We start from the raw sequence: 13,334 nt of genomic DNA, 5'->3' as shown, positions 1-13,334 counted from the left end.
GATATTGTGACAAGACTGAATGAAATGAATGCTTCACCTAGAATACTGTACCCAGAAAAACTCACTTTCCGGTTTGATGAAAGAATACATGGTTTCACAAACAAAAAACAGCTCAGAAACTTTAAAGACTCAAAACCAGTCTTAAGAGAAAAACTGAAAGACCTAATTTAAGACAAGACTAACCAAAAGACACACCAAATTTCGATATAAAGATGGCATTAAATCCCAGAACAAGTCTTTCTCTCAATGTCAATGGACTAAATGCACCAGTTAAGAGACACAGAGTGGCTAAATGGATCAAAAAAACTCAATCCAACCTTCTGCTGCCTACAAGAAATGCACCTGAATAGTCAGAACAAACATAGACTCAAAATAAAAGGCTGGAGAGGGGCCAGGTAGGTGGCGCTGGAGGTAAGGTGTCTGCCTTGCAAGCACTAGCCAAGGAAGGACCGCGGTTCGATCCCCCGGCGTCCCATATGGTCCCCCCAAGCCAGGGGCGATTTCTGAGCATATAGCCAGGAGTAACCCCTGAGCGTCAAACGGGTGTGGCCCAAAAACAAAAAACAAAACAAAACAAAAAAAAAGGCTGGAGAAAAATTATCCAAGCAAATAACACTCATAAAAAAGCTGGAGTGGCCATACTAATATCAGATAATGCAAACTTTATACTCAGGAAGGTTGTAAGAAACAAAGATAGACATTTTATATTAATCAAGGGGTATGTAGAGCAGGAAGAAATAACTCCCTAAACATATATGCACCGAATGAGGGGCCAGCAAAATATTTAATACAACTGTTGACAAATTGGAAAAATAATATAACAACACAATAATTGTGGGGGACCTCAAAACAGCTTTGTCAACACTGCATAGGTCAACCAGACTGAAACCCAACAAGAATATACTAGACCTGAAAAGAGAAATGGAAGAAAGAGGCCTAGTGGATATATATAGGATACTCCATTCCCAGAAACCTGGATACACATTCTTCTCCAATGTACATGGGACATTCTCCAGGATAGAATACATGCTGGCACATAAAACATACCTCCATAATATCAAGTGGATAGAAATTTTGCAGACTACCTTCGCTGACCACAATGCTCTGAAATTATTTGTGAATTCCAAAGGGACTCAGAGAAAAACTTTAACACCTGGAAGTTAAACAGCCTCATACTTAATAACCAGTGGGTCCGAGATGAAATCAAGGAGGAAATCAAAAGGTTCCTGGAAACAAATGACAATAAAGACACAAACTATCAGAACTTATGGGACACAGCAAAAGCAGTACTGAGAGGAAAATTTATAGCTTTGCAAGCACACATCAGGAAGGAAGAAGGAGTTTACCTGAGTAGCTTAATGACACAGCTAATAGAACTAGAAAGTGCTCAACAAAAGGAACCAAAAATAGGGAGACAGAAGGAAATAACAAAGCTGAGAGCAGAAATCAATGAAGTAGAAATCCAAAAAACAATCCAAAAGATCAATGAAAGCAGAAGTTGGTTCTTTGAAAAAATAAACAAGATTGATAGACCACTGGCAAACCTAACAAAGAAAGAGAGAGAGAGAAACTTGATAACTCGTATTAGGAATGAAAAAGGAGAGATCACTACTGATATGACAGAGATTCAAAGGGCAATAAGAAACTACTTTGAGAAACTCTATGCCACTAAAAATGAACACCTGGAAGAAATGGATACATTCTTGGACTCTTATAATCTTCCACGGTTGAAGGAAGAGGATGTAGCATATCTAAACACCCCCATCACCATTGATGAAATTAAAACGGTAATCAAATGTCTGCCCAAAAACAATAGCCCAGACCCAGATGGATTCACTAATGAATTCTTTCAAACTTTCCAAGAGGAAATACTACCAATCCTGGCAAGACTCTTTCATGAAATTGAACAAACGGAAACACTTCCAAATAGCTTTTATGAAGCCAACATCACCTTGATACCTAAACCAGACAGAGATGCTACCAAAAAAGAAAATTACAGACCAATATCACTGATGAATGTAGATGCAAAGAGCCTCAACAAAATCCTGGCAAATAGGATTCAATGCCTCATTAAGAAGATCATCCACTATGATCAAGTAGGTTTCATCCCAGGAATGCAAGGATAGTTTAACATCTGTAAATCTCTCAACATAATACACAACATCAACAACAAGAAAAATAAAAACCACATGATCATATCAATAGATGCAGAGAAAGCATTTGATAAGGTCCAACACCCATTCTTGATTAAAACTCTCAGCAAGATAGGAATAAAAGGAACCTTTCTCAATATAGTCAAAGCCATCTACCAGAAGCCAGTGGCAAATATTATCCTCAATGGAGAACTAAAAGCCTTCCCTCTAAATTCTGGCACAGGACAAGGCTGTCCTCTCTCACCACTCCTATTCAACATAGCACTAGAAGTACTCCCTCTAGTGATTAGGCAAGAAAAAAATATCAAGGGAATTCAGATAGGAAAGGAAGAAGTCAAGCTCTCACTGTTTGCAGATGACATGATACTCTACTTAGAAAACCCTAAAGACTCTACAAAAAGCTTCTAGAAACAATAGACTCATATAGCAAGGTGGCAGGCTGCAAAATTAACACACAAAAATCAATGGCCTTTCTATACACCAATAGTAATAAGGACGAAATGGACATTAAGAAAACAACCCCATTCACAATAGTGCCACAGAAACTCAAATATCTTTGAATCAACTTGACTAAAAATGTGAAGGACCTATACAAAGAAAACTATAAAACTCTGCTCCAAGAAATAAGAGAGGAAACGTGGAAATGGAAACACATACCCTGCTCATGGATTGGCAGGATTAACATCATCAAAATGGCAATACTCTCCAAGGCATTATACAGATTTAATGTGATCCCTCTAAAGATACCCATGACATTCTTCAAAGAAGTGGATCAGGCACTTTTGAAATTCATTTGGAACAATAAACACCCTAGAATAGCTAAAGAAATCATTGGGGAAAAGAATAGGAGAGGAATTACTTTCCCCAACTTTAAACTTTACTACAAAGCAACAGTTATCAAAACAGCATTGTATTGGAATAAGGACAGGCCCTCAGATCAGTGGAATAGGCTTGAATACTCAGAAAATGTTCCCCAGACATACAATCACCTAATTTTTGATAAAGGAGCAGGAAATCCTAAATGGAGCAGGGAAAGCCTCTTCAACAAGTGGTGTTGGCACAACTGGCTAGCCACTTGCAAAAAATTGAACTTAGATCCCCAGCTAACATCATTTATGAAGGTAAAATCCATATGGATTAAAGACCTCGATATCAGACCCCAAACCATAAGATATATAGAACAACACATAAGCAAAACACTCCAGGACATTGAGACTACAGGCATATTCAAGGAGGATACTACTCTCCAAGCAAGTGAAAGCAGAGATTAACAGATGGGAATATATTAATCTGAGAAGCTTCTGCACCTCACAAGAAATAGTGTCTAGGATACAAGAGCTACCCACTGAGTGGAAGAAACTATTCACCAAATACATATCAAATAAGGGGCTAATCTCCAAAATATACAAGGCACTGACAGAACTTTACAAGAAAAAAACATCTAATCCCATCAAAAAATGGGGAGAAGAAATGGACAGACACTTTGACAAAGAAGAAATACAAATGGCCAAAAGACACATGAAAAAATGCTCCACATCACTAATCATCAGGGAGATGCAAATCAAAACAACGATGAGATACCACCTCACACCACAGAGAATGGCACACATCACAAAGAATGAGAATAAACAGTGTTGGCAGGGATGTGGAGAGAAAGGAACTCTTATCCACTGCTTGTAGGAATGCTGTCTAGTTCAACCTTTATGGAAAGCAATATGGAGATTCCTCCAAAAACTGGAAATCGAGCTCCCATATGATCCAGCTATACCACTCCTAGGAATATACACTAGGAACACAAAAATACAATACAAAAACCCCTTCCTTACACCTATATTCATTGCAGCACTATTTACCATAGCAAGACTCTGGAAACAACCAAGATGCCCTTCAACAGACGAATGGCTAAAGAAACTGTGGTACATATACACAATGGAATATTATGCAGCCGTCAGGAGAAATGAAGTCATGAAATTTTCCTATACATGGATGTACACAGAATCTATTATGCTGAGTGAAATGAGTCAGAGAGAGAGAGAGAGAGAGAGAGAGAGAGAGAGAGAGAGAGAGAGAGAGAATGGTCTCACTCATCTATGGGTTTTAAGAAAAATGAAAGACATTCTTGCAATAATAATTTTCAGACACAAAAGAGAAAAGAGCTGGAAGTTCCAGCTCACCTCAGGAAGCTCACCACAAAGAGTGATGAGTTTAGTTAGAGAAATAACTACATTTTGAACGTCCTAATAATGAGAATGTATGTGGGAAATGGAAACCCTGTCTAGAGTACAGGCGGGAGTCAGTTGGGGAGGAGGGAGATTTAAGACATTGGTGATGGGAATGTTGCACTGGTGATGGGTGGTGTTCTTTACATGACTGAAACCCAAACACAATCATGTATGCAATCAAGGTGTTTAAATAAAATATATATATAAAAAAGATTCAGGAATAAAATGGCAATACTCCCCAAAGCATTGTACAGATTTAATGCAATTTCTCCAAGTATATCCATGACATTCCTCAAATAAGTGGATCAAACACTCCTAAAATTCACGTGGAACAATAATCACCCACAAGTACATAAAGCAACCCTAAGGAAAAAGAAGATGGAAGGCATCACTTTTCCAACTTTAAATTGTACTAAAGCGCAATAATTATTAAAATAGCATGCTATTGTAAATAAGACAAACCTGAGTTCAGTAGAATAGACTTAAGAATTCAGAAAATATTCCCCATATATATAATCAAGTAATCTTTGATAAAGAGGCAATAAACGAAAAATGGAGCAAGGAAAGCATCTTAAACAAATAGTGCTGTGACACTTGTTAAGCCATATGTAAAAGCAAACCCGGATCTACTTCTAACACCATGCACAAAGGTCAAATCTAAATGAAATAAAGACCTTAAGTTAGATCCAGAACCATAAGGTATATAGAAGAACATGTAGGTAAAACACTGCATGACACTGAGATCAAAGGCATCTTCAAGGAGGAAACATCACTGTCCAAACAAGTGGAAGCAAAGATAATCAGATGGAACTATTTTAACCTGAGAAGCTTCTACAATTCAAAGGAAATAGTGACTAGATGCAAAAGGCCATCAACAGAACAGGAAAACTATTCACCCCATACCCATCAGATAAGGGGCTAATATCTAAGATATACAAGGTATTGACAGAACTTAACAAGAAAAAAACCTAACCCCATCAAAATATTGGTACAAATAATGAACAGACAATTCCTCAAAGAAGAACTATAAATGGCCAAAAGACACATGAAAATGTCACTGTTCATAAGGGAGATGCAAATCAAAACCAATGAGATACCATCTCACACCAAGACTGGCACACATCAGAAAGAACAAGAACAATCAGTGCTGATGGGGATGTGGGGAGAAAGGAACTCTTATTCACTGCTGGTAAGAATGTCGTCTAGTCCAGCCTTTATGGAAAACAATATAAAGATTCCTCAAAAAACTGGAAATTGAGCTCCCAGATCATCCAGCTATACCAGTCCCAGGGTTATACCTAAAAAGACAAAAACACAATACAAAAATACCTTCTGCATATTATAGTCATTACAGCACTATTTACAATAGCCAAAATCTGAAAACACCCCAGATGCCCAACAATAGATGAGTGGCTAAAGAAATTGTGGTACCTATACACAATGGAATACCATATTTTCTGGTGTATAAAACGACTGGGAGTATAAGATGACCCCCTACTTTTCCTGTTAAAATAGAGGGTTTGAGCACTGGAAAGCTGCATACCAGCAAAGAAACCCAGAGGCTGGATGGGATGCAGTGGTAACTCAGCTCCTCTGTGTGCCCTGAAAGATGAATGAGGACAAGCAGAGGACTGAGTGATGATGCCTGGTAGCTGCATGGGATGCAGTGGTAAGATGGGGGCGGATCACTCATCCCTGAAGCTGGATTAGGTTTCAGCATGCTGTATACCGGCGTATAAGACGACCCCCAACTTTTAAGAAGTTTTTCATGGGTTAAAAAGTCTTCTTATACGCCAGAATATACAGTACTATGCAGCCATCAGGAGGAATGAAGTCAGGAAATTTTCCTATACATGAATGAACATGGAAACTATTACTTTGAGTGAAATAAGTCAGAGGGAGAAAGATAGACAAAGAATAGTCTCGCTCATCTATGAGTTTTAAGAAAAATAAAAGACATTATTGTAATAATACCCAGAGACAATAGAAATGAGGGGTGGAAGGACTGGCCCCTCGGTAAGAAGCTTGCCACAAAGAGTGGTGAGTTCAGTTAGAGAAATAACTACACTGACAACTATTATGACAATGGTAGTGAGTGAGATAAATAGAATGCCTGTTTTGAAAACAGGCAGGGGGTGAGGGATGAGGGATATGGGGGGCATTAGTGGTGGGAATGTGGTTCTGGGGTGAGGTGATAATAAGTAATGAGAGGCAAAATGGAGAGAACTATGCTAAGTCTCTTTCTGCTAGTTGTCAACTTGTTCTGAGATATGAGTTCTAACTTGAACTAAAGGGTTAAAATAGACTTCAGGAGATTAATATACTTGGGAGATTCTGACTCATAAATCCAAATGTATCAGACTTAAAGTGGCTACATGTAGATTCTGGCTGCTGAATTCTCTCATAAGAGTATAACATTCTAAAAGTTACTTAGCCTTTAGATATTTAGTCTTTGATAGAAATATTTCACGATTCTCCCACAGTCTACTCTCCCTGCTTCCACATACATATTATATAAACTGGATATGCCATATATCTGAACTCGGGTAGACTTCCTTTGAATAAAATTTCAGGGATTCCATTTGAGTAATATTTGATTATAGTTCCTTTGCATTTTATATCAATTTAAATGTGCCAATACAAATATCTCTCTCATTTTGTACTAGATAAGACTACCACAAACAATTCTAGGTTAAAATAAATAACAATAAAAGAAAAAGACTATGCATGTGTTGTATGAAACTATATGTACACAGAAAATAGAAATGGAAACTACTGAACAAATAATCAGAAATTATTTTGTATTTTCAAAACAGGATCCTAGCTAATTTTCATAAATCCTATTCATGAGTCTTTGTAGGTTAAGAAATTTTCAGTAAATACTCAATGATGAGGATTAGGAGAACTATCTGGTGTATAATGTTATTGACCAAAAACTATTTCAGAACATGTGGCAAAGTATTTTGTTCTCCTAGGGATTAGTGAAGTCCTTTAAAAATAAGGGTTAGCTGTTTATTGATGTTAGTAATAACTTATGTAATAATTATATTTCTAGTTAAAAAGAGTTAGGTGGATGTATTCAAAAGCCATTCAAAACTTGCAAATAATCTTTTTTGATGATTTAATTTAATGATATCATTTGTTTTTTTTAATTTTGTTTTTTTTCTTTTTTGTTGTTGTTTGTTTGCTTTTGTTTCTGGTTATTGATACAAAACTAGTTCAAAGCTTATTACTTTGTACTCAGGGATCACTTCTGATGGTGCACTGGGGAACATACGTTGTGTTTAGGATGGAACTTGGGTCAGCTTCATGCAAGGCATGACTATGATTGAATACTTAATTTGTTTTGTTTTGGGGTCACACCTGGCAGCGCTCAGGGTCTACTCCTGAATCTTTGTTCAGAAATGGCTTCTGGCGGGCTCAGGGGACCATATCGGATGCCGGGATTTGCACCACCATCCTTCTGCATGCAAGGCTTAACACCCTACCTCCATGCCATCTCTCCAGCCCCTGAATATTTAATATAAAGGGTTTGCTTTTTCTGATATAAAAGGGAAACAAAAAACCTGTTTTGAATGAAACAGTTGCTGTTTTGCTTCTCTGTGTTGTGATAAAATTTCTAAATAAAAAGTAGATGGATTCATTACCATATTAGAGACACCAAAAGAACTCACTGATTTCTCTCTCTTGCAAAAAAACTTAATAATTTCTCCTTAAGGTGATTATGATAAAAAACAACTTTATTTTCTCTTCTTTAGGACAACACTGCTAACTATTACAAAATGATTGCATATTGCAATTCTTTATTTGAAGGTTCCTCTTAATCAATCCAAAATTTTCAAGTAAACAACCTAAACTTATTAAGAATACACTTAATCTTTAAAATTTTCCTTTTATTAAAAAAATCTTTATTTAAGCATATGATTACAAACATGTTTGTAGTTGGGTTGCAGTCATAAAAAGAACACCCCTCTTCACCAGTGCAACATCCCCACCACCAATGCCCCCATCTCCCTGCTCCCTCACCCCCTGTGATAGGCATTCTATTTTTCTCACTCATTACCATTGTCATGATAGTTGTCAATGTAGTTATTTCTCTAACTACATCCCACTTCAAATCGTGGGCCAGTCCTTCCAACCCTCATCTCTATTGTCTCTGGGTGTTATTACAATAATGTGTTTTTTTTGTCCCATTGATGAGTGAGGCTATTCTGCATCTCTCTCTCTCTCTGACTTATTTCACTCAGCATAATAGTTTTCATGTTCATCGATATATAGAAAAATTTCATGACTTCTTCTCTCCTGATGGCTGCATAGTATTCTATTGTGTATAGGTATCACAGTTTCTTTAGCCATTCATTTGTTGTCAGGCATCTGAAAATTTCCTTTTGCACTATCCCTGGTAAACCCATCTTGAAACTTGATGGTGGAAACATGATTTCATTTCTTTAATGAACACTTTCTTAATTACATATTTGTATATATATATGTATATGTATATACATATATATAAGGTTTCTTTGGGAAGAAAAATGATTAAGGACTTAGTGCTTTAATGTTTTGTTCTTTATAAAAAAATCGACATATTTTCTCCAATTTTGGGGGGGGCATACACAGTGGCACTCGGGGTTACTTTTGGTCTGTGGTCAGAAATTACTCCTGGCTTGAAGGACCACATGGGAGACCGGGGATTGAATCCAGACCTTTCCTGGGTCAGCCATATGCAAGGCAAATATTCTACCACTGTGCTACCACTCCGCCCCTCAATTTTTTCTGACGTTAGACTACATTAGCTATTTCTTTTGACAATTACATTTTTTGTTTCAAAACTTATTAATGGTAGCTTTATGTCTGATAAACAAAAACATAGAGCATAGTTGTGTAAATTATATAGTCATTGCTAAAGTATTGTGTAAGCAACTCCATAGTGAAACTTCATCTCCTATACTTTTTTCTGTTCATTTTACATTCATTTATTTATTTTTTAGATATTCCAATGGTATTGCTAATAATATTTTAGATCAATAGTGGCCAGCTATTATTGAATCTATGAAACTTATAGAGATGCTTTATATTATATGTCAGCTGTTAATTTTATTGCATTGATTATATGTATGCTTCACTTTTACAATTCATTCTTTCTCTAAAATGGTTTCTTCTTTTTGTCTTTTTGGCATAAAAGAAGTGTACAGCTTTCTTGACTCAATGTATCTTCTGTACAGAGTTACATGAGATAATCTAACTTTCAAATTTTTCCCTTTCACACTTTTTTTTTTGGTTTTTGGTTTTTGGGTCACACCCCGGCAGCGCTCAGAGGCTACTTCTGGCTCTACACTCAGAAATCGCCCACAGCAGGCTCGGGGGACCATATGGGATGCCGGGATTCGAACATCCTTCTATATACCTTCAGCATGCATGGCAAAAGCTTTACCTCCATGCTATCTTTCTGGCCCCCCTTCACACTTTTTTTTTGTTTGTTTTTTTGGGCCATGCCCGGTGGTGCTCAGGGGTTATTCCTGGCTATCTGCTCAGAAATAGCTCCTGGCAGGCACGGGGGACCATATGGGACGCAGGGATTCGAACCAACCACCTTAGGTCCTGGGTCAGCTGCTTGCAAGGCAAACACCGCTGTGCTGTCTCTCCAGCTCCCCTTTCACACTTTTTAACAGAAAATTAAAAGTTTATATTCATTAAATGAGAATATCTCCATAAACATATTTTCAGATTTCCCTTGATTTTTATGAACTGGATGGTTTTGACAACTCATTTTTAGTTTTTTGTAAATGCTTTTAAAAAGCAGTAAGCAAGAAATCTTTCTCTCCATGTTGCACATAAACTTTATTACCAAGGAAGATTCAACCCAAAGATAGAGAATGTTTCATTGATGGGAGCCAGTGATTATTACACATTATGCTTGAGTGCATGCCTATACACCCACAAGATATTTTATTTCTAAGCTATAGGAAAAAAGAGGAAAAATATTGAGGGTAATTTATCTACAGAATGGGTTCCGAGCCACTTTGAATAATATGCAATGAGCAGATGCTTTGGGCATTCCTGAGCCTGGAGCTGGAGTTAATGTTGATGCCTGAGGGATGCAAATGAAATAAGGCAAGTGATGGAACAGGTGGTCAGCAGGAAATAGTTTATTAAGGTAGGCTTGAGGTCTTTTCCTGTGGAAACCTCTGATTGCTATGTTTAGGCCTGGCCTGAATGAGAGAATGAGAAAAACAGAAATCTCATAGATTTTAATGAGAACGTTCCTCAGGAACTTCTTAAGATGTATGTAGCATAGAAATCTTAATGGCATCAGGCTTCCTCTGGAGTAGACTTACTGAGAAAATAAGAAGACAATGCAAATAAAAAGTTTAAATTTCAGGGCCAGAAAGATAGATGGATGTAAGGCATTTGCCTCGCATGCAGAAGGATGGTGGTTCGAATCCCGGCATCCCATATGGTCCCCTGAGCCTACCAGGAGCAATTTCTGAGTGTGGAGCCAGGAGTAACTCCTGATCACTGCCAGATGTGACCCAAAAACCAAACCAAAATTTAAATTTCAGATAAATTATGAGCAAGTTATTTTTCTATTTGATTTGGCTTCACTTTGTTTTTAAAGGATAAATATGCACCATACAATGCTGTGGCATACTTATGCAAAACTATATTTTAAGAAATATTCCAAGTCTTCTATTTCTTTTAACAGTTACACCCAGCACCTTCTCCTTGGGTCTTTGGTGTGCATGTGCTGGGGAGAGGAGTTCTGAATTAGAGATGAGTGTAGGCTCTCGTCCCACATTAGCACACTCTTTCAGAGAGCAGTTAACTCAGTGCCAACCAGAAATGTAGCATCATTTATGCTCAGAAGCTACCTCAAGTTTGCATCTGAAGAAGACATATCCTTCTAATAAGCCTGTATTATAAAAGCAATACTCCTTGAATACACACAACATGAAGAAAATAAATCTCAATGGGACAAGAAACCAGAAACAGCAAAGGTTTAGTTTCCCATTCCCAAACCCCATAGCCACTTTCTGGTTTTCCGTTTGTCCTTGTATTTTTTTTTCTTTTTTCTTCCAGGCTCTGCATTTAGGGAATAATAGTTTTGTCGCTCTTTCCAAGTCCTACATAACTTGCAAAATTTTCAGATAACAGGAGCCAGAACTAGTAGAGCTGGTAGAGTCTCTGGCCAACCTAGAAATCGTTCAATACTCCCAAGACCCTCCAGGGGAGTAATCCCTGAGCCTAGAGCCAGGAATATACACAGAGTACTATTGGGTTTGGCCCATATAAAAGAGAGAGAAAGAAAATTTCAGATTATGGAGAGAGTAAAAACTTGACAATACAAAGATTTCTTATTCATTAGATAATTGAAAACTTGGCAGAGGTGTAAAATTAAGCATAAAGTCAAACTACATGCCGAGGGACATTTTTTTTAAATTCATAGAAAGAATAATTTAACAAAATAAATAATCCAAAGCTTTTGTCCTTCAAGGAAGTCAGCAAAAGTAAGCTGGATATCTTTCCCAAAGCAACTGGGTTAAAAAATCATAGAGACATAGAGCACTGAAAAGCCTCTGCAAAATAGAGTTGACACACTATAATATTTTAATGGTATAAATTCCCATAGCATCAACTGTTGCATAAATAATATTCATTATAGTGATTAAAATGTTAATTTCTTAGAATTATCATGATTTTTTTTAATCATCCATGGCAGTGCTGTGTTTTTCTAAACTGTAGGTTATGACCCATTAGTGGGTCATGAAATCAATTTAGTGTGATATAATCAGCCTTAAAGAATAGAATAAATTAGAATTGAAAATATCCTTTCATTTCTTATATAGTTAGAAAAATATTATTTACTTAATTTCAAATAAGTATATGTAATTTCTGTATCAAATTAAATGTATTTCATATTGTATACAGAAGAGATAACATAAATGCCTTATCAACTGTAATATTAATCATGCTGGATACATTATTTTAAAAACTTCAGATATTGGGACTAATAGTGCAGTGGGTAGGGTATATGCCTGCCTTGCACTCAGATAACTGGGCTTAATCCCTGCCATCCCATAAGGTCATCAAGTACCACAGGAGTGATCCCTGACACAAAGTCAGAAGTCTCTGAGCATGGTCCAAAACCAAAATAAATAAGCAAATAAAATAAAACTTCAGGTAACAACATATTAATCATATTAACTTTAATTTATATTTAAGGTTCAATGAATGAATAGGACTAAGTTTTAAACTATAATTGTAAACTAGTTAAACTATGAAATTGAGTTCTAGCACGATGGGTCCATTCTAAAGAAACTTAGTAGTAATAAGAATGTCTTATGAGAATGTCTTATGAGAATTTATATTAGCGGTGATTGGCTATATCACAGAAACATCTGGGATTGTAGCCACCATTAGGACATTAAAAGTTGTTATAATTATTCATTTAACTTATTTTTGTACTCCTTAAACATAGAATCTCTTTACCTTTGAGCAAAGCTGTCAGGATAGCTAAATCAATGTCTTGGTGTCCTTCTGATCCCATACGAAATACAGTTATCTGCAATTTAAAACAAGATGGCCATTAGGAGTGCATTTTTCTTCTAGAAAAATTAAATTTAAGATACAATTTCTAAATAAATTGTATTAATATATTAATATCTAGAAGGGAGGTTCTTAATCAAAGAAAAAAACACTTTAAATGAACCTAAATTAGAAGCTTCAATAACCTTTGAGCAGGGATCATCTTAGGTAATTGTGTCATTTACATTTACAATAAGGTGAAAATGAAGTCCAAGAAACAGCATCTCATTTATAAATACAGCTTTATTTTAAAATTATTTTAGGTCCTACAAAAGTGCCTGACTATAATGTAGGTTGTAAGCTGATAACTTATCTAAAAAATGTCTAGAAACCAATATGTTTTGAGGCCGGAGCGATAGCACAGTGGTAGGGCATT

The 13,334-nt window shown here is 36.5% G+C and overlaps 1 protein-coding gene across 1 annotated transcript in view; it reads right to left on the bottom strand.

Annotated features, from left to right (window-relative positions):
* The window catches only part of TRPM3 (transient receptor potential cation channel subfamily M member 3), a 621,182-nt gene that overhangs the window by 175,639 nt on the left and 432,209 nt on the right, over positions 1–13,334 (bottom strand). The window contains 1 exon segment of the mRNA XM_049770922.1: positions 12,863–12,935. Within this exon segment, the coding sequence (XP_049626879.1) occupies positions 12,863–12,935 (73 nt within the window).

Source organism: Suncus etruscus, chromosome 3 (genome assembly GCF_024139225.1).
Source record: "Suncus etruscus isolate mSunEtr1 chromosome 3, mSunEtr1.pri.cur, whole genome shotgun sequence".
NCBI classification, from domain to species: domain Eukaryota; kingdom Metazoa; phylum Chordata; class Mammalia; order Eulipotyphla; family Soricidae; genus Suncus; species Suncus etruscus.
The sequence above is the reverse complement of the archived record's forward strand: the minus strand, read 5'-3'. Positions and strand labels throughout refer to the sequence as shown.